General features: G+C 46.7%; 1 protein-coding gene across 3 annotated transcripts in view; it reads left to right on the plus strand.

The window, feature by feature from the left end:
* The first annotated feature begins 2,016 nt into the window (after positions 1–2,016).
* STX1B (syntaxin 1B) overlaps positions 2,017–25,175 on the plus strand; it is a 62,422-nt gene continuing 39,263 nt past the window's right edge. For 2 of the 3 annotated variants that reach the window (XM_053360735.1, XM_053360736.1), the window contains exon 1: positions 2,017–2,375. In XM_053360735.1, coding sequence (XP_053216710.1) covers positions 2,346–2,375 — 30 coding nt within the window. In that variant the 5' untranslated portion in view covers positions 2,017–2,345. The remainder of the gene's footprint in view (positions 2,376–25,175) is intronic. The other variant, XM_053360734.1, reaches the window with a different exon arrangement.

Below are 25,175 nucleotides of genomic sequence, written 5' to 3' on the forward strand. Positions count from 1 at the left end.
ACTTTCTAGCTTCAGCGAAGCATCTCTTCGCCAACCTGTCCGCTGAGGAAGCTGTGTGAATTTGTGGGCGTCACTGCACACTGGAACAACCTGCCACCTTTCCTGGGTGGCTTTCACAAGATTCGTTGGCCATTGCCAGCTTCTTCTGGAAACTGAGCATGCCCCCAGAAGAACGCACTAAGATGCCCCTCCTGGAACGAGCTCATTTGGAGGTGACCACTGGTAGGATCGGGCAATCTGTCCTTCTGGGAAGCTTGCCTGCCATTGATCTCCCGATCGAGGAATTCCCTAACAAGCTTTGGAGGGATGTCCAAGGCCCCACCAGAAGCAAAGCTTAAAAGCCTCTACTTGGTTGCATCCACAGCCTCAGTGGCTAAAGGGTGGCGAAAGGGTGGACTGTGTTTTCCTACACTACACTTGTGAGTGAAGTTCAAATCAGCATGAGCGGTTGTGAGTATGGAGGAAGATGCCACCTACAGATCAAGGCCTTGTACTCCCTATTAATTAACCTGGAATAACTGGCCTCCCCTCCCCATGTAAAAACATAAAGAACATAAAAAGAGCCTTTCTAGAGCCATCCAGTGTCCCGTCTAGTCCAGCATCCTGTTCTCACGGCAGCTAACCAGTTGCCCAAGGGAAGCCCAGAAGCAAGACTCCTGCGGTTCCCAGAAAATGGTATTCAGAAGCATCACTGCCTCTGACCATGGAGTCAGAGCTGGAGCCATCAGGGCTAGCAGCCACTGATAGCATTTCTCCTTCTTGAATTGGACAGATCCTCTTTTAAATCCACCCAAGTTGGTGGCCAACACTGCCGTCAGAAATCATTTGGAATCCCTCCCATAAGTCCATGTTGAAAGAACTGGCCATTCCTTATCGCTCACTCTCTATCCACCTTGGTTGAGAGCAAGGCTGGCATCGCATCCGAGACCGATTATTATTATTTGGGTGGGTAGTGCTGTGGTCTAAACCACGGAGCCTCTTGGGCTTGCTGATCAGAAGGTTGGCGGTTTGAATCCCTGTGACAGAGTGAGCTCCCGTTGCTCTGTCCCAGGTTCTGCCAACCTAGCAGTTTGAAAGCACACCAGTGCAAGTAGATAAATAGGTGGCGGGAAGGCAAACGGCATTTCTGTGCGCTCTGGTTTCCGTTGCTCCAGAAGCGGCTTAGTCATGCTGGCTACATGACCCGGAAAGCTGTCTGTGGACAAACGCCGGCTCCCTCGGCCTGAAAGCGAGATGAGCACTGCAACCCCATAGTCGCCTTTGACTGGACTTAACTATCCAGGGGTCCTTTACCTTTTTTTGGCATCCAAGATGCAAAATCCCACAAGCACCTTTCCCCCTCCCCGTCTAGTGGTAAAAATAAAATAACGGCCATAACTTCCTTTTCGGACAACTTGCTGCCTGAGCCACCCACCTCACACTGCCCAATAGTAGGACCGGCCCTGGTTATGAGCAGCAGAATGTGATGTTAAAGGGGAGGAAACCACAAAGAGTCCAATAGCCCCTCGGAGACTAAGAAATGTGTTATGGCATGCACTTTCATAGACTCTACTTCAGCAGCTGCAGAAGAACGCAGGTATCATCCCTCTGGAAGTTATTAAAGGGGAAGTCATCTCTCTGTGTGTTCATATTACTTACATCCCACTTCTGTATGTGGCTCCCGTGATCTCCCATCCCAGTTTCCGTCTGGTTTTATGCCTGCTTGTCTTCGGTAGTACTGCAGCAACCTCAGCTGCTCCCACACCATCCCTTGTCGTCTCCCCAGTCCCCCCCACCCGCTTGCCGCTCTGCCTCAGGAAATAAATCTGTGCTTAGCAATCTCAAGTGAATTCCCCAAGAGGCAGCAGCTATTGCAGAAGAATTAATGTAGAGTCCAGGCCGAGCGATCTTATAGGTGATGCGGTGCCTACCGCCTTAGAAAGCAGCCCTCGCCTAGGATGCCCCCTCTCTCTGGCAGACTACAACTCCCATGGCCCCTCGGGTGGGAGGGGGTGCAGCGAGCATGCTCAGCTTCCCTGCTCTGCTCCCCCTCCCCTCCCCGCATCTCTCTCTCTCCCTCTCTCTCTCCCTCTCCTGCATCTTCCCACCCTGCTCTGCTGCATCAGCACCAACCTCTCTCCATCCTTAGAGCATCTTCCTCCTCCCAGCTTGGCTGAGCAGGGAAGGCTCAGTTTATCCATTACTGCAATTACCAGTAACCTTCCTTCCCTCCCTCCTCCTCCTCCTCCTCCACCACCCCAAAGAAGAGGGGTCTTCGCCAGCCACCGTGTCTGTCTGTTGAGCCACACGGAGGGTGGGGGAGAAGACCCACTGAGGACCCACAGCCTCGCCAGGAAGCAAGCGCAATGAAGGATCGCACCCAGGAGTTGAGAAGTGTAAGATGCAATTTTCTTTCTTTCTTCCCTTCCCCCACCCCCACAACCTTGATTTAATGCCTGGGGGCCTTGTCTCTGTCTCCCCCGCCACCCAGCCCCCAACCCTGTAGAGAGGCAAGTGGGGAGATTAGCAATAGCCTTCCGATGTATTTCTTATATTCCCTCCCTCCAACTCTCCAAATGGCACAAAAACAATTGTTTTATTCAGCAGTCACTAATAAGCAAGGATTTAATGGTAGAAGGAACACTCTATATCTAAATTGTGGTGTGTGTGTTTTTTTGAGCGCGCGCGGGGGGGGGGAGAGAAGGTGGCGGTCAGATTATTGGGGGGGGGGGAGAGAGAAGCGATCCACTGCGGGATCTGTCGAGAAGGATGTCTCAGGTTTCCAAGATGGGGGAGGGTTAGACTTGGCATGGGGAGAAGAGGGGCTCGTCTCTCTGCAAGACAAGGGAAAAGGCTGCCTGGTTGCATTTTAAGAGGGTTGAAATCTCTCCAGCGAAGAATTACACAGCCATGTATCTGAATGTGGGGGAGCGGGGAGAAGGTTTTGTGAGGTTGTTCCATTCCCCCAGAAGTATGGGGAGGAATTGGGGAATGGGTTCTGTTAATGTACATGTCCGTGCATATATTAAGGCGATTTTCTTTCAGAGTAAGGGGAGAGGGTGTTTAAATATCTCCTTTTAAGTCTCTTATCCTAGCCAGTGTATGTCTACAGAAATTTGTGTGTGGGAAGACACAGTCAATTTTTATAGGTCATCCGATTCCTCCCCTCCCCTCCCCAAAGAGGAAGGGGGTGGTTTGGAGAGAAAGGAATAGCCCTTAAGGCGTCAAATATTTCAGGAAGTGTGAGAATGGAGGGGGTGGCTGGGGGGGGGGGGAGAAGAGGAGGAGGAGGAGGAACTTTCTCCCTTCTCCCGCTTCCACCAGCTTGTTGGGAGAAGGACTGTGATGGATGGTTTTTCTCCTTTCAGCTCTTTGCATTTTTTTGGGGTGGGGGGAGGTGGGGGATGGCTGAAGGTTGAGCCAAATTGGATGTGACAGATTCTGTCTCAAGGGGAGAGGCACTAGGAGGCAAAGAAGTGTTGTGGGGTGCATGCGTGTTTTATAGCCCGGTGTGTTAATGTCAATTCCTTGATTAGCACAAAGCACTCACGCATCGATATGTTAAGAGAGGGGTCTAAGGGGAGATCACCGAAATAATTCCTAAGAACCCCCTCCTCCACTTTTTATAAGACCGCCCCTTACACACGAACTGCTGTGCTCCAACCTGCCTCTCCCCCCGCCCCAATCCGTTTTCTGGTTTGCTGAGATAGGATGTGACTCTCATTTCCATTTAAGCCTGGAGACACACAGCAAATCTTTGGCTCCTCTCTCTCTCCCTCCCCCCCCTCCCTCCCCCCACGCCGCTCCTTTCCCTCCCTCCCGTCCCCCACCCCACAAGGGGATGGAGTCATTCATACAAAATGTTTTCAGTCTGTATGTAAAGCAACAAGAAGTAAGGAAGAGGCTTTCTGTGATCTCGCTATGCCAAGTGGGCTGATGGAATTGGAGTGATCGACTTTTCTCACATCCATCTAATTTCTCGTAGCTCTTTTAAAAGTTGGGATTGTCCGCGATCTGGCAAAAATAAAACAAGATTCGTTTTGTTTTATTTGGACCAAAACAAGAATCACAACAAACTCGCCATCTCCTTCTCTCCTCCAAATGAGATTTACTTCTTCTTCTTTTTAACAGTTCCTGCTGTTACATGGTCTGGTCTGTTCAATTTTAGCACCTGTGCTGTTGTTGCTTTTCTGGCCAGTTTCAGGGTCTTTTGTGTGAAAATGAGGAGATGTGCGCTTTTTGGTATCTCTCTGTGTGTGACAGAATATCACGGTGTGCGCGTCCCTATGTGTACAGGGACAGGGCTTTTGTTACATATTCATCTCTCTGGGTCTTCAACGCTCACCCTTCTCCGACAGAACAAACATTATGTTTGTGTGTGTGCAAAGGTTGGAATTGCTGGAGCTGCACATCCTCCCTGGACCCCTTCCCCCCCAATGGCTTGTGTGCATTTGTGGAAAGCAGGAGAAGGGGCTCCTTGGCCAAATCATCTTTGCGGAAGGAATATGTGACACTATCACCCAGCGACAGAGAACAGAAATTCAGCCATCTCCTTCCATCCCAATTCCACAATTGAATTGCAACCCCGAAGAAATAATTCAGTGACCTTTTCAAGCGTTGGGAGGATTTCTCTCTCTCCCCCCCCAACCTCAGTTTCTGTTTTTCTTATCCGAGTGGAGCAGAGAGAAAACGGTTATAATCACCATCCCATATGCTTCCATCTGCAGTAGCAACAAAATCGAGCTATTCCCTTCTCTTTTAAACAATGGGGGGGGGGGGAGCAGATGCAGTGACATTAAAGGAATCTGTGTCTGTGTGTGTATGTGTGAGAGAGAAAGAGAGAAAGAGTGTGTGTTTTAACATATATATATTTATTCAGCAGCTCCTCCCCTCTGCCTCCCCTTTATTCTGCATGGATTACCGGGGGGGGGGCACGACGTACCAGACAGAAAAATTGTTGAAAAATTGTGCAGGCTCCCGATCTGGGAATAGCTTTAGTGGCTGCTTAAACAGGATGCTGGTGATGTGCCCCATCAGATCTGCTCAAGGCAGATTTCTTTAAAAATGCCGTCTCCATCTCCATCTCTCTCTTTCCCCCCTCCCTCCCGATGTCCCCTGCAAAAAAAAAATTCTTTGCCAGTGGGGGGAGAGAGACTGGGTTCCAGCATCGCTTCCTATCCTCCTGCCCAGGCAAGGGAGAAAATGGCATTTGCTTTATCGTTGGCGCATTGTGCGTTTGGGGGGGGGGGTTATGATGGAGGAGACGGTTTTGCTGCAGGAGCCAAAGGCTTGTATGTATGTGTCTGTCTCTCTCTGAGCGTGTCTCTCTCTCTCCCCCCCCCTCACCCCACCCCAGTGTTGATAGTGTTAGTTGCTGAATGCAGCAGAAGAGAAGATAGGCACACAATAAGGAGAGATGTGGGGGAGATTATAAAAGCAGGTGTGTTGGCAGGAAGGAGCAGGATGGTGGTGCTGGCATCGCCACCAAGTGTGGTGGCGGCGGCAGTCGATCTTGATGGGGGCGAGGAACCCGCAGCCCTGAGGCAGTGTGTGTGTTGGGGTGGGAGGGGGGTGTTGTTGCAAGCTTTGCAAAATCCTGCAGTCTAGAGCCGGGTTAATAAGCCCACACAGACATAGAGAAGGGCAAGATCGCTTTGCAATGATGATATGCACCGGAGGCGCACAGGCGAGGGACTGTGGCCCCGTTGTCTCAAGCCTATTTGTTTATCTCCTCGCTATTTAAACCCATCCAGTCTCCAGCAGGGGAGAGACATCACAGTGAAACAAATCAAATGGGGAAGTCTAACCCGCTGCTGAACTTCCCTCCCTCCCTCCTTTACGCCGCACACAGCGGACCCCAGCCAATTAAAAGCCAAACTGAGATTTGCTTTTGGTTTGTTTGCTTGTTTGTTTGGGTTTTGTTTTTTTAAGGAAGAGGACGAGGAGGAAAGGTCTTAAATACTCCTTAAAAGATGCTCAGGTTCAGACTCTGGAGTGTCTCTGAAAAAGGAGTTGTGCGACAGGCTCGTTGTGCTTAAAATGGGTTGGATTGTAATGAATGGGAGCTGATAGCGGCTGGGGCCAGAGAGGAAGGATGGACACCCCTCCCAATTCTGCATTTGATTCCCTAGAGGCCCATAAAACAGACTCCACAGACACAGCTCCCTCCGTCCGAACAGTTTATTAATTGCTCGCCGTGTTCAGGGAGCATATCCAGAGGGGCTGGCTGTGTGTGCATTAAACGGGCAGGACAGGGCTGCAGGGGCTGAAATATGAGGCTTGAGGAGGCTGAGAGAACTCAGGCGGCAGGTGGAGACACAGGTAAGCTGAGATTCTGTTGAAGGACTTGAAGAGGAGGACAGCCAGGGGGGCTATTCTGGAGGATAGCAGAAGATTTGGGAGAAAGACATGGAGGGAGGGGGCAAAAGAGGGCCTGACTGCGGGTGAAGATGTTCAGAACTGAGACAAATGTGAAGGGGAGCATAAGGAGTCAGCGGTGGAATACGCTTCTTTCTGCCTCTTTTACGTGAAACCAATTTATACCCCACTTTTCTTGACTGATTGTGAACTCAAAAGCAGCCTGCAATTAAAAACACAAAAGCAACTGACTGTGCAAATTAATAAATAAATAGTAAACAAGCGGCAATAAAAGAGCGAAGTCCCGACTCAACAAAGAAAGCGGGGGGGGGGGGAGAGAAACCAATCACAGTAGCATTAATGATTATTAATCTATAGCCGCATGGTGGGGATAGGCTAGCCAGATGACCTTCTTTTTTAAAGGCAGAGTTTTTTTACCTGCTGTCTAAAAGGATGCAGCCTGGGATATTGCCTGGGGTGGTGGTGGGGTGTTCTATAAATGTGGCACCACTACCAAAAAGGCACAGTCCCTGCTTGGTGCCTGTGAAACTTCCTCTGAAAGCAGCACCAGAGCAAGGCCTCGGATGCTGAACGGAACGTATGTGTGCAGACAAAAGTGGTCCTTTAAGCAGCCCAGGTCCCAAGCTGTTTGCGGCTTTAAAAATCAAAGCCAGTACCTGTACTGTACCTACAATTGAGCCTGGAAACAAACAGGCAGGTGGATAATATTAGATTAATATCACAGGCTGCATTTGGCCAGCTCTGTTCAATAAGCTGGCAGAGGCTTTTTTTTTTTTTGCACCAGCTGAAGTTTCCAAATATTTTTTAAAGGCAGTCCCACATATAACGTATTATTACAGTGGCCTCGTTCCTTGGGCATGAATGGCTGTGGCAAGGTCCAACTTAGAACAGAATGGCCATGGCTAGCTTGCCAACTGAAGCTGGTGAAAAAAGTTCACCATTGCCATCTCCCATATTGGAATCCAGTTCATACAGCAGATTTCTAATCTCTAAGGTGGTCTGGCTGAGCTTTTAAAATGAGGACTAGGAGCTTGAATGAACCAGAGGTAAGATGTAAGCCATAGCAATGAGTTAGTACATAACTATTTGCAACCATATAAAGGGACAGGGGAAACAGAAATCCTCCCTGTAATTGCTTGAGGTTTGTTTTGTGCATTTGGCTTAACAGCTGAATAGTGTGTACAGGGTAGGACATAAGCATCTCTCTCTGTGTGTGTATTCATTTGTTCTTCAGCATCTAAAATGAGAGCTCACCTCTGTCATGAGTTTACTTGACAGCCTTATTCAAGCCACTCACCCTCCAGCCACCCTTATACTATATGGAGATAATAATATTGGCCTTCCTTGCACGGTTGTTGTAACGATTCTTGAGATCACAGCACAATGTGCTATAATTCCTTAATTCTTCTTGACTGGTACTTTTTAAAAAATAATCCAAGGGGAGGATTTGAACTCAGTTCCACCAGTCCAAGCCCAGAGGTGTTTTCCCCACCCCTCTACTACACTTCACAGTTTCTGCTTTATTGAGGTTTGGAAGTCTTGAACTGAGAAAGGCTCCTCAAGGCCAAATGCAGCAGAGTCTTTGCGGGATGTGAAATATACTGCTCAGTTTGCTATACTAAGTTGTATGTTGTAGAGTTAAGGTTGGGAGATATGATTGCTCTCGCTTCCCTCTGTCTGTCTCTTTCACCCTCAACTCAAGGGCAGAAGAGACGTTTTCATGAAACCCTCACATCCTCAAAGGCACCATTCGGAGCGAGCTCAAAAGTGCAATCCTAAAACACTGAGCCCAGCAGAATCTGTTTCTTAGTAAATATTCTTAGGATCACACTTCTTAATGGCGCAACCGCCGTATAAACTGAAAGCAGGTCGGCATAATGTTGGGAGATGCATTGTGTTAAGAGGTGGACAACGGCGTGTTCTCAGCACTTCACAAAAACTACAGTTTCCAGAGCTGCTTTGTGGGCACAAAGAAGGAGAACCCACAGCGCTCCTGCTGATTTAAAAGCCATGTAAATTTGCTGTAGAGATGTGCCTTAAGGAAGGACATGGACCAGATTAGCTGTTCCACTTTCCAGGTAGGAGGAAAGAAGGCTTGAGCGATGCGTAGGCTTCAGCAATGCTTGATTTTTCTTTCTATGGGGAGAAGGTGAGGAGGACTTGGTGCTAAGAAGGTTGCTGGGCTGGGAATCTTGTTACAGGGAGTGAGGAGAGGAAGAGTTTACAACTGGGGTGGGGGACATTTTGGCCCTGTGGGCCAGTTCTTTATCTTCCTCCTCCACCCAATTTTGACGCTACCCACCTGTCTGTCACCTGATGTCAAGTGATTGACAAGTGGGCCATCCCACCTGCCTGTCAGATTTGACTTGTGGGGGGAGATAGAGTCTAAGCAGAACTGAACTCCTCACACATCATTTGACGCCCCTTGCTTTCTGTAAATTTTGCAAGGAATGGCAACATCTCAAGAACCCCTCTGCTTGACTGTTGCAGAACGTCTTAGGTTATTCCAGTAAGAGCTGTTATGTCAGAGAGAGGTGACTTAGGTTGGAAGGACCCACTTTGGGGAAGAAAGCTGCAACTTTGGAAGCCTTTATCACTAACCCCAGACTTTGCAGAGAGCTAGTTGTAGCAGGGGGAGAAAACATCAACTTCTTTGTTAACTCTTCCCATGTTCTATGCCTGAAACCAGGCAGGATCTAGGGCTAAACCCTCAGTGAGATCCATCTCCAATTAAATCCATCCATCACAGCCCTGCAGTTTCGTACACACAAGTTACTAGCCCAACAAATGACAAAACCACCTGCTGGACCAGACCAAGAGTCCATCAAGTCCCACAGTGGCCAGCCACCAGGTATCTCTGGAAGCCCCCAAAGAGGACTTGAGGTCAATAGTCCACTTGTGTTCTTGCTCCTACTAGTTACATTCAGTTGAACTTCACCTCCGAACCTCAAGGTAGGTGTAGCTATCATGACTAGTAGCCAGTGATAGTCTTTATCCCCTATGAAGTTGTCTCATCCCACTTAAAGCCATCTAAGCTGGTGACTTCCTAGTCACCTAAAGGCACATTTTCCTTAGCACAAGTGACCACCAGTATGGCGACAAACCTGATCCAACACACTGGGCCTTTACTGTGTATCCATAGAGAAAAAGTAGACTTACAGCTGTTGGTTCTCTCTCATTAGACGTTAAACGGTGGGCCATGACCTCAGGTGGGTCACAATTGGGGCATCACCATCATATTCTCTCTCTCTAATAAAGATTTTGAAGAAGAAAAAGATGAAAGGATAAAGTTGTGGGGAGCAGCAGAGAAATAAAACAAGAAGAGGGGATAGAGGAATAAAAGCCAGTAAGGAGAAGCATCCGTGGGAGAGGCTGGTGGGAGGATAAAAAAAATGCATAAAACGAAAGCGTGTCTCGTGTTGTTACTTTGGCTTAAATGTGATGCCCCAAGTTCAGAAAAAGTTGGTGATTGCTGTGTTATCCTGCCTGTTGATTCATTCAACTGTTGTTACTACTGAGCATTTGTCCAGTTCATACAAAAAACACTGCTAGGTGTTGTGTTATTAGCCAGAGTCCTATATTGTGTGTGTGTGTGTGTGTGTGTGTGTGTGTGTGTGTACTTCAGAGTGTGGCAGGGGGGATTTTAACCTGAAAACCAGCCACTGATACACACATGCAATCACCCTACATGCAAACGAGATGAAATGTTATAAGTGTGGGATATTTGTATTTCTTGGAACCGGAGCTGCGGTAAAGCAGCTATTCTTTCTCTGTTTACCCCATCTGGTAATAACAGAATAAACAATGCAAGGAGGAAGATGCAGTCCAAGATAGGAAAAGAAGTGGTAGGGGAACACTTACTTTAAATGAATTCAAATTTCCAGGGCCTGATGATCAACACCCAAGGGTACTAAACGAGCTTGTGGATGTAATCTCAGAGTCCTGTGGACTGGAGCCAATGTGGTGTAGTGGTTAAGAGCGGTAGACTCGTAATCTGGTGAACCGGGTTCGCGTCCCCGCTCCTCCACATGCAGCTGCTGGGTGACCTTGGGCCAGTCACACTTCTCTGAAGTCTCTCAGCCCCACTCACCTCACAGAGTGTTTGTTGTGGGGGAGGAAGGGAAAGGAGAATGTTAGCCGCTTTGAGACTCCTTCGGGTAATGATAAAGCGGGAGATCAAATCCAAACTCTTCTTCTTCTTCAAATGTTGTCCCCATGTTCAAAAAGGGGCAAAAAGAAGACCCAGAAAACTTCCAGTCGGTGAACTTGACATCAATACCAGGAAAATTCCTGTAACAGATAACTAAACAGTTGGTCTGCGAGCACTTAGACAAGGTTGCTGTGATTACAAAGATCCAGCATGAGTTTCTCAAAAAACAAGTCATGTCAGTTGGATCTCATTTCTTTTTTTGATAGAGAATCAAGCTTGGTGGATCAGGGGAATGCTGTGGATGTAGTGTATCTTGATTTCAATAAGATTTTTGACAAATTCCCCCCTTGATATTCTTTCAGAGAAGTTGGTAAAATGTGGACTGGATGAGATAACTGCTAGGTGGATTTGCAGCTGGTTGACTGACTGAACCCAAAGAGTGCTCACTAACAGTTCTGCCTTGGTCAGATCACAGCTGGAGTACCGTGTCCAGTTCTGGGCCTCACAATTTAGTAAGGATATTGACAAGCTGCACTGTGTGAAGAGGAGGGCGACCAAGTTGATCAAGAGTCTGTGTACTACGTACAAAAATGAGTGTGCTAGGAAAGATTCTGAAATGATGAGGAATTTTCATGAGGCTTTTTCTTTTTAAAAAAATCAAATTCCTTCAGAAAAGTTTAAGGTTGGAAATGTGAGAAACAGAATCGAAATTGATAGAGACTTTCACATTTAGTCAGGACTGCGCTAAATGGTTGACTAGTTTCAAGGCAGGTTCACAGAACCAACTTTGACAATTGTTTTCCACCAGTTTGTTACATTTATATCCCATCTTTTGTCCGTGATGGAACTTTCAGCAATGTACAGCAGCCTTGCATTTAAATACTCACATAGTACCCGAAGGAGTCCAGGAATTGGAGAGTGGACTGTCAGAAAAGGATGGAACACACATCCGTCCTCTGGACCCCATCTAGAAACCAACTGGGCTTCTAGAGAAGGGAAGCCCCATCCTCCAGGTGCAGCATAGACATAGCCCCCTCCATCCCTTTTCTGCCCCAGCCCTCAACAGGCTAGTGAAATAATTTTGCCAGCTAGGAAGTTTTATTTGTTTTGTATCAATTTCCTTATTTAATCGATTTATATACAGTGGTACCTTGGGTTACAAAAACCTCAGGTTACAAACACTTCGGGTTACAGACTCCACTAACCCGGAAGTAGTACCTCGGGCTAAGAACTTTACCTCAGGATGAGAACAGAAATCACGCGCCGGCGGCAGCGGGAGGCCTCATTAGCTAAAGTGGTACCTCAGGTTAAGAACGGTTGCTGGTTAAGAACGGACCTCCGGAACAAATTAAGTTCATAACCAGAGGTACCACTGTACTGCTTAACTACCACAGTCTCTAAGCGGTTTACAAAGATACAATACAAAGAATAAAAATCAGTTAAAACTATAAAATCAAACTTTTAATAAAAATGCCTGCTGGGGGTATTAGTAGGCACTGGAAGTTCAGAAGTGAGGGGCCCGGTCTGACCTCAACTGGAAGAGAATTCCGTAAAAATGGACCCACAATATGAAATGCATGGCTCAATGATCGGGGATATAAGGGATTAGGTGGTCCTTGAGATATTCTGGAAGCTTATTTGCCTTATTTGTATGGCCAACTCTATGATTCTATGATTCTATGATTCTATGATTCCCATTCTGGCACTGACTTGCCCCCATCTGCTTAGCTTCACCAAAGCTGCAGGACTCAACTGCCTTCAGTCCATGTCTGCTTGAAGTGTTGGGCAGTGTTTCGCCAAGTCCTGATCAAAATTTGGTTAAGCTTCCAAGGAACCAAATTAACTTGTGGGGTTTTTTGGGGGAGGAGGGGCAGATTTGGCCTTGTGGTCATCTCTCCTAGAGAAAGGACCCTGAGCTGTCATACCCCAGCCATACTGGACCCCGAGAAAAGATGGATTTTGCACTATGTCAGAATGATGACAATGGGCTTCTGTTTTCAAGTTCCACATGCATTTGTGTTCCTCCACTGGTTATGAAACATCTACGTAGTCTCTGGACTATCACCCTTACAGTCTGAAGCTTGATGCCTCTTAAGAACTAGAAACATTATTTTCTTTCTAATGGAAGCTATCCCTCCCCCCCAATGCTGTACCAAGCACCCAATGACATATTAGAGCAATGCAGTGGCAGGTATACACATAGACACGCAACCCTGCTTGTGATCTAGAGAAGACTAGGAAAGGAGGGTGCTGTTGTTATTGTTTTTAAGGGTGGTGGTGTGTGGTATTTATATAACCGTGTTGTGCATTCCATACTTTCGATATTTCCATCCCCATATTTGCCTTCCTTCTGTCTTTCCTCTGAGGTCTTAGATCAGGCAGCTGGCTCGAATTGTCACAAGACTCACTTAAACAACACGAGACGTTAAAGTGGTCATGAGTTCATTCTGTCTAGTTTGCTTTAATTTCCAAGCCTCCTGGGCCTACTTCACTCATATCTGCAAGCACTTCCAGGAGGGGCAGAATTTTAATCAAAGCTCTCTGGGTCGTTACCTTGAAGCAGTTAGCAGTGGGATCCTAGGCATGTCTACACTGATGTAAGTCCCACTGTGTTTAAGAAAGTGGCCATAGCCTAAACCTAGCTGCACAGATAACTAGGCACCATCTTTCTAGACTTTTGTGTAGTGTCTGAAGCCATGCTAAGCGCCTGCAGCTTTCCTGTGTGTAGAGAAACAACAAAGAACCTCAAAGCACCTTAAAGACTTAACAAATATATCATGCCATAGTCATTTTCTTAGGCTTAAGGTGCCACTAAATTATGCCGTTTTTGCTGCAAGAGACTAACATGGCTTCCTTTTTGGAACTTCTGCTTATATGTGCTAATTCTGTAGTTTATGTGGAATTTAGCACATTAAAAAAAATGCATTCCAGTCAAGTTTCTAGCCCTCAAGAGCATTGCTTACAAACTTGTCCAATCCCTCTGTCCTTCCATTCTTTGTCAGCTATTCCCCACCAAACATCGAAAAGATTCAGCGTGGCAAATTATGCAACCAGAATGTGTTGTGATGACTGCCTAGCCTCTGCTAGCTTTAGAGGTCTACAGTTGTGGTGTCTGGTGTGTGTGTGTATGTGTGTGTGTTGGGGCTGGGGGGTGGGGGTGGGGGAAGGACAGCTTTCCAGACTGAGGACTGGAATACTTGGCTGGTGGAAGGAAATACTGCCAGATCTCAGAGGCGCTATTTGCCTTAAGCAAACGGAATGACTCATATTGTAGCTCCGAGCTACTACTTAGTTGTAGTTTTTATTTATTTCATTGATATGCCGCCCTCCCAAAAAGTTCAGGGTACGCCCCCTCATCCCTGTTTTATCTTTGCAATCCTGTGAGGTAGGGGACCAGCTGAGAGACAGCGACAGGCCTGGGGCACTTCCACATTTCTGCTTGTGCCATGCTTTCTAGCCTCTGGTCTGAGCATTTTTCCAATTGCCCTACTGCTTTCCCTGGGAAAATCCCATTCTTTAGTGCTGGATCAGAGCAAACATCAATCCACAGAAAACCCAATGGACATTTGCTCTGATTCAGCAGTAAAGATTGTGTTTTCCTGGGGGAAAGCGTTGGAAGTCTGGTTGAGCCCTATGATCACCCAGCAAAGACCAGGGCTGATCCCAGATCTCTCCCGCTGCAGTTTCAGTGCTCTGCCTTGTATGGAAGATCTCTCCAGAAGCAGTGCCCTGTGAGATTTTGAATTATACTGGAGAACCTTCCAAGAAGTTGCTCCATCTTTTACAGAATCACAGAATTGTAGAGTTGGAAGGGACCATGAGGACCAAACCCCTGCAATGCAGGAATCTTTTGCCCAACGTGAGGCTCAAACTCACAACCGTGAGATGAAGAGTCTCTTGCTCGAGTGACTTGAGCTTTCCAGCTCACTTGAAGACCTGCTACACATCAAAGCCTGAATTTGATATTCAGCATCCTTGAATCCAAGCGTCCAAGCAGTTTCATAGTTCGTAAGGTTGCAGAAACAGATCTGGAAGTTCGGGGGCAATGCTGGGTGATGTCTGAGGGCATTTCCTCAGTGGTGCTGAAGCTATGGCTGTATGTGTGGTGTTCCTGTGCTACCTCTGTGATGTAGGAAACCTCCAGCCTCAATTGTGTTGAAACAACCAGGTTACATATGAGCAGTTCATCAAACTGGCTTCTCCCCAAGCCACTGCCCCTCTTTCTGGGAGCTGAGGCAATGCCACTGTGGGAAGGAGCCGCACCACGGGTACCTTCTGTGTGATGGAACTGTGTGAGAAGTAAGGTAAAGGTAAAGGACCCCTGGATGGTTAAGTTCCTGTCAAAGGCGACTATGGGGTTGTGGTGCTCATCTCGCTTTCAGGCTGAGGGAGCCTGCGTTTGTCTGCAGACGGCTTTCTGGGTCATGTAGCCAGCATGACTAAACCGCTTCTGGTGCAATGGGACACTGTGACAGAAGCCAGAGCGCATGGAAATGCCATTTACCTTCATGCCGCAGTGGTACCTATTTATCTACTTGCGTTGGCATGCTTTCGAACTGCTAGGTTGGCAGGAGCTGGGACAGAACAATGGAGCTCACCCCATCACGGGGATTCGAACCGCCGACCTTCTGATCAGCAAGAGGCTCAGGGGTTTAGAAGCAAAATCTTCCATGCCAGGGCAAGTCAGCAAAGGCAGCCAACTTGAGGAGGCTCAGATCGAGGAGAGGGGTTTCCATGCCCTTGCATAACTGAGGCCATTGAGGAGGAGGAGGAAGATAAATTATGCAAAATGAGCACATTTGCATAATTAATGCAGGTTGCATAATCCCAGCGTTTCCCTCAGCAGAGGAATCTAGCAGGGAAGACGCCCCCACCTCCTCCCTGCGTATAATCTTGCCCATCCTGCTGCTTCCTTTCACCTTCCTTCCTCTTCTCCTCTGCCTCTCCTTCAATGTAGCCCAATCGTTTTTTATCTATCCTATCCAAACCTGCCCTGTCCTCATGTCTACCTTTATAAGGTGGCATCTGTCCAGCCTGTCAGCGAAATTGGGAGCTTCCTATTCTTAAGGGAAAGGAGAGACACACTGCACTCTGTTCGTCTTGTTCCAGCAGAGGAGACTGGAAAAGCCAGCGCAAAGGCTGCTTTTATTTCTTTTTATGGTTTCTGTGCCTTCGGGGCACACACTGCGGTCTTTCCACCCAAGCCTGTCTCTTCAGCTAGGAAGCAAAAATGCTGGGTCTATGTGCTTTCCTTTTTTGCTTATCTCCTTAAACTCTCCCTCCCTCCCTCCCTCCCTCCCCCCTCTCTCTCCCTCCCTCCACACACAAACACACACAAACAAACACACACACACACACAAAAACTTAGGTTGTGTTACAGTGAAGGAAGTTACAAAAACAAGGCACCATCATGACATTTTAAATATAATTCCACTTCTTTCACTCTTCCCCCCACTGCTCCCACTGCTCCCAGACCAGCCTCGAGTGAATGCAAAAAGAGACAGAGGTCTCCCTCGACCTGGTCTGCAGACAGAAATGAGAAAACGATAATTCAAATTAAAATGCTTTTAAAAGGAAGAGTGGAAAAAGAAAAGGGAATGGCAAGGGACGCATCGTTGTTGTTTTTTGGGTGGGGGGGTATTCAAGGAAAGGAGCTCATCTTTCCTTGCTAAGAACCTGTGAATCCTTTTTAATTTTAAAACAATTAATGTACTGTATTAAATTTCCCTGTGGCCAGTTATATGAGCCTTTCTTACCAAGGCCCAGTTCCTACATGGCAGTGATATGAAGCAGGGATGCTTTTGCCAGGCTTTGCCAGTTCACGCGGCAGGATGCTGCGTGTTGGAACATTCCCTCGCCTTGAAATTCTCCCCGCGTGCAGAAAATTAGTACTGAAAGGAGAAATGCTCAGTCTAGCCTTCTCGCTGGCAGGCTATATCTCCACATGCAGGGACTTTTCCTTTCCCCCCCTGCTCCTGCACCAGGGGTGGATTCAGGCATGAAACCTGTAGCCCAGGAGTAGCCAGTGTGGTGCCCTCCAGACGTTGGGGAGGCAGGAGGGCCTCAACAGATGAAAGAAACAACTGTCTACTGTAGTAGCGTGGAGGAGCGTTGCACTGCAAAATGCTCCTGTTCGGGGTTCCATTGAGTCAACCACGTTCCCTTCCAGGATACTCCATTCCATTCTTCCTCCCCTGAGTTTCTTCGTGTCCCTCCCCCAATGCCACACACACTCAGCATGCACAGTCCTCCTCGGGTTGTTTGGAGATTTTGCTTTCTCTCTCTCACTTAGGCTCCCCCCCCCAAAGATTTTTTTAGAAGACTTCTGCAAGCTTTGGGAGGCCCTGCTGATACCTCCTTTTTTGTTTCTCATTCAGCGCTTGAGATCATTATTCAATGGAATGATTAGACACTTGAGTTCTTAAGCAATTTTAGGGGGCACACTATACCTTACCTTAGGGATGGGAGTGGGTTTTAAGGATCCACCAAAGCCAGTGTTGTGGTGGGTGCTAATGTTCCCTTGGTTCCCTTTCGCAAATGCAAAATTTGGATATATATTTGTGACGGTACGGGGTACTGTCACCTCTTTCTCTGTTGCCCATGACAGCCATTTTGTGCTAGAACCCAGGGCACTTTCATCAAGAGATGGGTACCGGTGTGAAATATCAGTATCTAAAACAAAACCCTGCCATTTTAGGAACTGCTGTTTCAAACAATGGCATAAAATCGAGTGGCCACAAAAACCTTCATAACCCCCCCCCCCCGATGTCTTTGTGGTTCCTTGCGCACTGAAAATGGCTCCCTGTTCAGTGAGAGACACTTCCATTGGGAAGGAATCCCATGTTCATGCTGCTACGATGCGTCCACTGAGGGCAGGAGATCGTGGCTCAGGTGTTGACCTGAGTGCACAGGTAATTGCAGGTAGAATGAGGCAGCTATTTAGGCATCCCCATCTACAGCCTTAATCACCATCATGATTTAGAGCAGGGTCAGCAAGGTTTATCTTGCCTGGGCTGGAGCAGTCCCGCTGAGATCCCTCCATGGGCCGGATTGCGCCCACACCCGCAATTTCCAGTGTCTGCGTTGCGCAGAAGCGATTTCCAGCACCGCAGAAGCGAATCCCTGTGCTGCGCTGCACCAGTTTAGTGCAGCGCATGGCTCAGTTTGGGGGCGGATCGTGGGCTGGTCAAACGACCTCCGTGGGCTGCTTCCGGCCCATGGGCCTTAGGTTGGTGACCCCTGATTTAGAGCTTTGGTCATCCCGATGGCATGGCCTCCTTTATGCCTTTAAAAGCTTAAAACCAACACTTTGAATTGTGCCCCGAAATGAATCGGTAACCAATGCCAAGATGGAAGAATATCAGAATGTGTATTAAGTCCCAGCTGCAAGTCTGGCTGCTGCATTTCAGACCAATGGCATCTTCCGAACGCATGTCAAAGGCAGCCCCACATAGAGGGCAGGAAGAAAGCACTGGGGGAAGAAGCACATGTATCTTGAAAGCAGCTAAATAGCACTGCAACTAAGTGGGCTCTGGATCCTTGAAGGATACAGTCAAATACTAAATATTAATAAATGCAAATAAATGACAGAGAGATAGACTTAAGACTATTCAGTTAAATGTTTCAGCTTCCACCTTTTTTATTTGGGATTTCAAAATCCAGACTGTGCTGCTGAGGAAAGCAGAAACAGAAACGCGTAACTGTAAAGACTTCAAGTTACCTCTCTTTGGTCATTCACTCATTTACATATGTTACATAAACATTTCTCTGAAAGAGGGATGGGGAACCTCTGGCCCTCCAGATACTGGTGGACTACAACTCCCATCGCTCCTGATCATTGGCCATGCTGGTAGGGACTGATGGGGGTCCTGCAAGATGTGGGGAGCCACAAGTTGCCCAGCCCTGCTCTAAAAGGTAATAAAACTTTGACATGAATAAGAATGCAAAGGTAACTCACATGTATCACAGCTTCTCCATGCGAGCCTGGAAGTAACCTCTCCAGAAAACAGAACAACTCTTTTTCTTTTATCTCTGCAAGCTGCGATCTCCTTGTTGACACAGACGCCATTAGGTTATTGAATGTGTACTCTATGTCTGTTTCCCTGACTCCCACTCATCCCCTCTGTGTGGCCCTGGACTCTGGCAACCCACAGTATGCCACTGGTTCATCCTAGCCATGTTGGCTGGGGCTGATGGGCGTTATAACCCAACACCTTACGGAGACAGCACATTGGCTACACCTGTTTTAGACCATACAATGTGATTATTCTCAACAGCATCCCTGTCTCGGATTTTTATTAGAGCCGTGCCAAACACTCTTAAAATGCAGTGGGTCATGGAAATCTAGCAGTTTGTTTATTTTGCAATACAAATCTCCAGCTTTGCTGCAAATCCTGTAGTTCCCCTGCCTGAAATCTCTTTCCTCCCCTCACTTAGGCTTTAAATCCTGTCTTGGGGACACGATCCACCATGGAAGTTCTCCTACCCAAGACTTGTTGAAATGAATGAGATCTATGCAAGAGCAGAGGGCTTTCCTGGTGGATCCAGTCTCCCTGGGTCACCCCTTCTACTCTGCTGCCCTTTACAGCATCCTAAAGACGTCATTGGACTGCTTACAGTCTAGCTTCATCTAAGATTCAGGGACTTTATCTGGGATTTAGGATCACGCTTCCTAAAATAAGAATGTGGATTGTATGTGGGGTAGTGGTGGCGGAGACTTATTTTTGTCGATGGGAGTCTGGAGGTGCAACTGCATAGAATTTGCAATGTTTTTCCAGGGGGTGGGGGTGGGAGGAGAAGCTGGTTGAGGAACCCACACACAGGGAGAAAGAGAGAGAAATCTCAGCCTGCTATCTGGGTAAGAGAGCCGTAGAGGCAGATAGATTTTTATATAACCGGTGATAGCGCTGTCACTGCGTGCTCCAAACAATAGAGCTAGCTGGAGAGGCAGAATTATATAAAACCCCTATCTGTCGGTCTCTGTGTTGCCTTGTGTGTTTAGAGAAATCTGGATCTTGGTGGAAAGGCCCGTCTCTCATGTGACCATTTCTAAAGAGACAGAGAGATGGGGTTACCTAAAGTAATGAGCTGCTGTGACCTGCAAAGCTCTGCTTTCTGGAAATCGTAGGCTGTGGCCTAAAATGCCTTTGAAAACGGGACTGGGAGCCAAAGGCAACTTTGCCCCTTTGAACATAAGAAGATTCCCTTTCTCCCCAATATACAGTCAGATGATTTGTCCCTCTAGTTTCCAATTGGCTAGAGCTAATGGGAGTTGTAGTATGAAACATCTGGTGGGCACCCAGTTGGTGAAGGCTGTGTTAGTTCCATGTTGTCGGCATGCCCTCAGAGGCAGAGGACTTTCCTGGCACCTTTCCTGGCTAAGACACCTTTATAATTGGTGGTGACAACGGATTGAGCCTGAGGCATTCTCTGGACATCACCTGTGGTGCTTACAGGCCAGTCCCATCCTCCATTTATCTATCTCACTGGGTGAGATTAGATAGAGATAGATAGATGATAGATGATAGATAGATAGATAGATGATAGATAGATAGATGATAGATAGATGATAGATAGATAGATAGATAATAGATAAGATAGATGATAGATGATAGATGATAGATGATAGATAGATAGATAGATAGATAGATAGATGATAGATAGATAGATAGATCCACACCTTCTCTGAAATCCTAGTGATAAAGGAAAGTATTTAATTTGAGCCCGATTCCTGTCAGGCCATCCAGACCCAGAAGCAAAAGGTCAAACGCCAAGGAACACACAGAATAATATTCAAGAAGGGAATGCAGGCATACAGATCACCCCCCTTTCCCTCCCTCCCTTGCAGCTGAGTAACTACATCTGCCCATTGTGCATCTGGGATTTGGGAATGCAGCTTCTAGGTCAAGCTGCAGCCCTGACACGTCTTTCTTTAAAAAAAGAAAGAAATTAGGTATGATATCAAGACACATCCATCTGTATGTTGCACTCGTGTGTGTGTGTGTGTGTGTGTGTGTGTGTGTGTGTGTTTGTGTGTGTGTGTTTAAAGCCTTTCTAGGTGTTGTTTAACAGCAGAACTGGAATAAGGGCTATGACCTGAACTTAAGAAAGTACAAGACCTTCTATAACACGGCACTTTCCCAACCACAACTATGCTTAGGGCACAACTCTGCATGACCCCTCTTTGAGGAAGGGCTGTAGCTCAGTGATTGAGCATCTGCCTTGCACAGAGAAGGTCTCGGGTTCAATCCCCAGCATCTCCAGGTAGGGATTGGACAGTCTCCAGCCCTGAAAACCTGTAGAGCCGTTGCCAATCAGTGAGCTAGGTGGACCAATTATTTTTTGGTTTAATTTGGTAAAAGAAAAAGAAAAAGACATGGTAGAATAAAAGGAAAATTTCCTGGGTGCCTAGATCCAGGTTTGGGGCAAGTACTCTTTGGTGAGAGTCCCCCAGCAGAGATTTAAAATCACAAAACAGTCAGCAAAGTAAAATGTGTAAATAGGGGCTGTTAGACATTTAAATATCCCTTTCTAAGTTGCTTCCAAAGTTCCTCACTACCTTTAGCGTACAAAGAGAGTCCACATGTAGTATGTTAAAAATGGGTTACTTACAGATGCTTCAAAGGTCAGATTCATGTGTTATTCCATACAACAGCAATAAAAGACTAGTAGTGTAACTTAGGGATCTTGCAGTTGGTAGGCATACCTGACAACGATCATCTGCCTCTGCTGAGATACCTTCATCCATGCAAACAAGTACCCAAGAATGACGGGGGCCTTCTTGCCTGTATGAACTGATCCTTATATCAAGTTATGCTATCAGTCCAGTCAGTGTAACCAATCTTGACCAGGGTGCAAGCCTTCAAACCATGTTCTACAGGATGGATTCCAAGGGTTTCTTCATCAGCACTCCTGGTTTCCATTCGAACGGGGTGCCTGTTTGGGTGGCAACTGGTGACCTGGCAAATAATGTGTTATCCTTTAGAGATGCCAGGTGTGGAGTATCTCAAATTTCTGTCCTGACCAGGAAAGGTCCTAGAACAGATAACTAAACACTGGGTCAATGGGCACTTAGAAAAGGATGCTTCGATTTCTCAAAAACAAGTCATGCCAGACAAGTCTCATTTCCTTTTTTGAAAGGGTTATAAGCTTGGTGGATCAGGGGAATGCTGTGGATGTAGTGTATCTTGATTTCAGTAAAGTCCCCCATGATATTCTTGTGGAGAAGCTGGTAAAATGTGGGCTGTATGAGATAACTGTTTGGTGGATTTGTAGCTGGTTGACTGACCAAACCCAGAGCGTGCTCACTAACTGTTTCTTATCATCCTGGACAAAAAGTGAAAATGTGGGGTGTCGCTGGATTCTGTCCTGGGCCTTTGTTGTTCAACATATTTTTAAACAACTTGGATGAAGGTATTGAGGGGATTTGCAGATGACACCAAGCTAGGATAGGTAGCTAATGCTTGAATTGGGATTCAAGATGAACTTAACAGATTGGAGAACTGGGCCAAAACTAACAAAATGAATGTTAATTGAGACAAATGCTAGGTTCTACACTTAGGTAGGAAGAACTAATAGCAACAAATATAAGATGGGGATCCATGGCTTGCCATTAGTACATGTGAAAAGGATCTAGGGGTCTTAGTAGTGTAACATGAGTCAACTGTGATACAGTAGCAAAAAAAGTGAATGCAATTCTAGGCTGGGTTGTGTCAAGTCTGGTGTCCTGATCCAAAGGAATAACAGTCCCGCTTTCTACTGTCTTGGTCAGACTACAACTGTGTCCAGTTCTGAGCACTACAAATTAAGAAGGATGTTGATAAGCTGGAATGTGTGCAGAGGAGAGCAACCAAGATGATCAAGGATCTGGAAACCAAGCCTTATGAGGAATGGTTGAAGGAACTATGTTTAGCCTGTAAAAAAAGGAGAATGAGAGGATTGTTGTTGTTGTTTAGTCGTTTAGTCGTGTCCGACTCTTCGTGACCCCATGGACCAGAGCACGCCAGGCACTTCTGTCTTCCACTGCCTCCCGCAGTTTGGTCAAACTCATGCTGGTAGCTTCGAGAACACTGTCCAGCCATCTTGTCCTCTGTCGTCCCCTTCTCCTTGTGCCCTCCATCTTTCAGTGATAGCCATCTTCAAACATCTGGAGGATGGAGCAAGCTTGTTTACTTCTGCTTCAGAGGTTAGGACCAATCGATTCAAGTTACAGGAAAGGAGATTCCAACTAAACACCAGGAAGAACTTTCTGACAGTAAGAGCTGTTCGACAGTGGAACAGACTCCCGCAAGCGGTGGTGAACTCCCTTGGAGGTTTTTAAGCAGCGGTTGGGTGGCCATCTGTCGTGTATGATCTAGTTGTGATTCCTGCATTGCAGGAAGTTGGACTAGATGACCCTAGGGGTCTCTTCCAACGATTCTATGATTCTATCCTGCCACTCAAATGGCAATATTCAGATGTGAGCAGGAAGCAAAGTCTGTTGCTCTTGTACCATTATTTCTCTGACTCTGTTGTTGACTCACAGCATCCTTTTCTTATACATAGCAAGGGCAATACAAAGTGATTTCCCACCTCCTGAGGCGATCTGGTATTTTTGATATATAATCAAATCACAACTGAGAAAAGAGGAAAATGGCCTAGCCCCCTTTCTGGCAACTGGCCTGAAAGCAAAAGAACCTTATTTTTCTGGCAGTCTTACACGCAACATGTCTTTATTTGTAAGAGCCAGCTCTGCTGCAATGTTTATCATCAAGAACGCAAATGGACTTGAATATTTGCTTCCTCTTTTTCCTTTCCTTTCTCCTCTTAGTTTTTTAATGTATTGGGTTTCTTTAGATTGTAAATATTTGTTTGTTTGTTATTGTAAGAATTTTATGAGCACTACAATTTGAACTGATTAACAAGGAATTATCAATGTGTGTGTGTGTGTGTGTGAGAGAGAGAGAGAGAGAGAGAGAGAGAGAGAGAGAGAGGGAGGGAGGGAGAGAGAGAAGGCATCAGTGCCAGGGCTCAGTCCTTGAAACATGGGAATTCACACTGGTAACACATAACCCTTCGGTGGTACTGGGTGACTGGCTGTAATTTATTTATTTATTAGTTAGTTAGTTACCTGTCCTTCTCTCTGAAGTCTCATAGCAGGTCATGACCACTGAAAATGCAACATTAAAAACAATGTTAAAAATTTAAAATCCTGAAGAATACAATCACTAAAATATACATGCATCTCGGGTGTTGAAGACCAGTGTAAAGAGGTGTGTCTTCAGTATTCACTGAAAATTGTATAATGAAGTTACTAGATCAGGCATAGGCAAACCCAGCCCTCCAGATGTTTTGGGACTACAACTCCCATGATCCCTAGGACCAGTGGTCAGGGATGATGGGAATTGTAGTCCCAAAACATCTGTAGGGCTGAGTTTGCCTATGCCTGTACTATATCCACCTCTGCAGGTGGGGAGCTCAACAGCTTAGGGGCTAGTCGTAGAGAATGCCCTCTCCCAGGCTTCCGCCACCCAAGTTTCTGAACCACCAATAGGAACCCCTCTGTTGATCTTAGCACCTGAGAGGGTCTGTAGGGAAGGAGGCTGTCTTTCAGATATTTGGGGCCAGAGTCCTTAGGACAAGCATAGGCAAACTCAGCCCTCCAGATGTTTCGAGACTACTGTTTCCACCATCCCTGACCACTGGTCCTGTTAGCTAGGGATGATGGGAGTTGTAGTTCCAGAACATCTGGAGGGCTGAGTTTGCCTATGCATGCCTTAGGACTTTAAAATACTCACATTAACACCTTGAATGGGCCCAGAAACAAACTGGCAAGGAATGTGGCTGTTTTAAAACAGGTTGTTATATGTGATCTAAATGGAAACCCAGCCAGTAATCTGGCTGCCTAATTGGAGCCAATTGAAGTTTTGAGTTATCTTCAAGGGAAGCCCCATGTAGAGTGCCTTGCAGTAATCCAATATGGAAGTAACCAGAGCATGGACTACAGTGGTAGAGTCATTTTTGTCCCAAAGGGGCTGTAGCTGGCAAACCAATCAGAGCTGGAAAAATACCCTCCTAGCCATCGAGGCCTCCTGCATGATCAATTAAATATCTGGATTGTAGCCCCTTCAAGGGAAAAAGCTAGGAGGCCACTTCCTGGACAGGCTGACTCAGAGACATGTGCTTCCACTGCCCAAAAGTGGTAGAATGTCTGGAACAATTTACAAAATTAGGCTCTTTTGGAGAAGACTATGAAACTTATAGTGAGTTGTATCCAAAGTACATCTGTTAAAATTAATGGCCTTAAGTTAGTCACATTCAATCCTTTCAATGAGTCTACATTGGATGCAACCTAGTACAGGAATCTTTTGGCTCTCCAGATGTTGCTGAACTGCAACTCCCATTGTCCCTGGCTGTTGGCCAGGCTGGCTGGGGATCATGGGAGTGGCAGCTCATCAACAACTGGAGGGCCAAAGGTTCCCTACGCCTGACCTAGCGTCTATGTTGGCATCTGTTTGTCTCTAGAGACAATGGAGTGTGCCTCCAGGGTTGAAGTCAAACTACTGCATTAGCAGCACTGAAGTGACCTGTCTGGGGTACAAGCATGGGCAGTGTGTATGGAGGTCCTGGGCTGCCCAAATGACCCCCTCCCCTCGGTCTCGCTGATGTGGCCCAAAGCAGCCCAGAGCAA

Source organism: Podarcis raffonei, chromosome 13 (assembly GCF_027172205.1).
Source record: "Podarcis raffonei isolate rPodRaf1 chromosome 13, rPodRaf1.pri, whole genome shotgun sequence".
Lineage (NCBI taxonomy): Eukaryota > Metazoa > Chordata > Lepidosauria > Squamata > Lacertidae > Podarcis > Podarcis raffonei.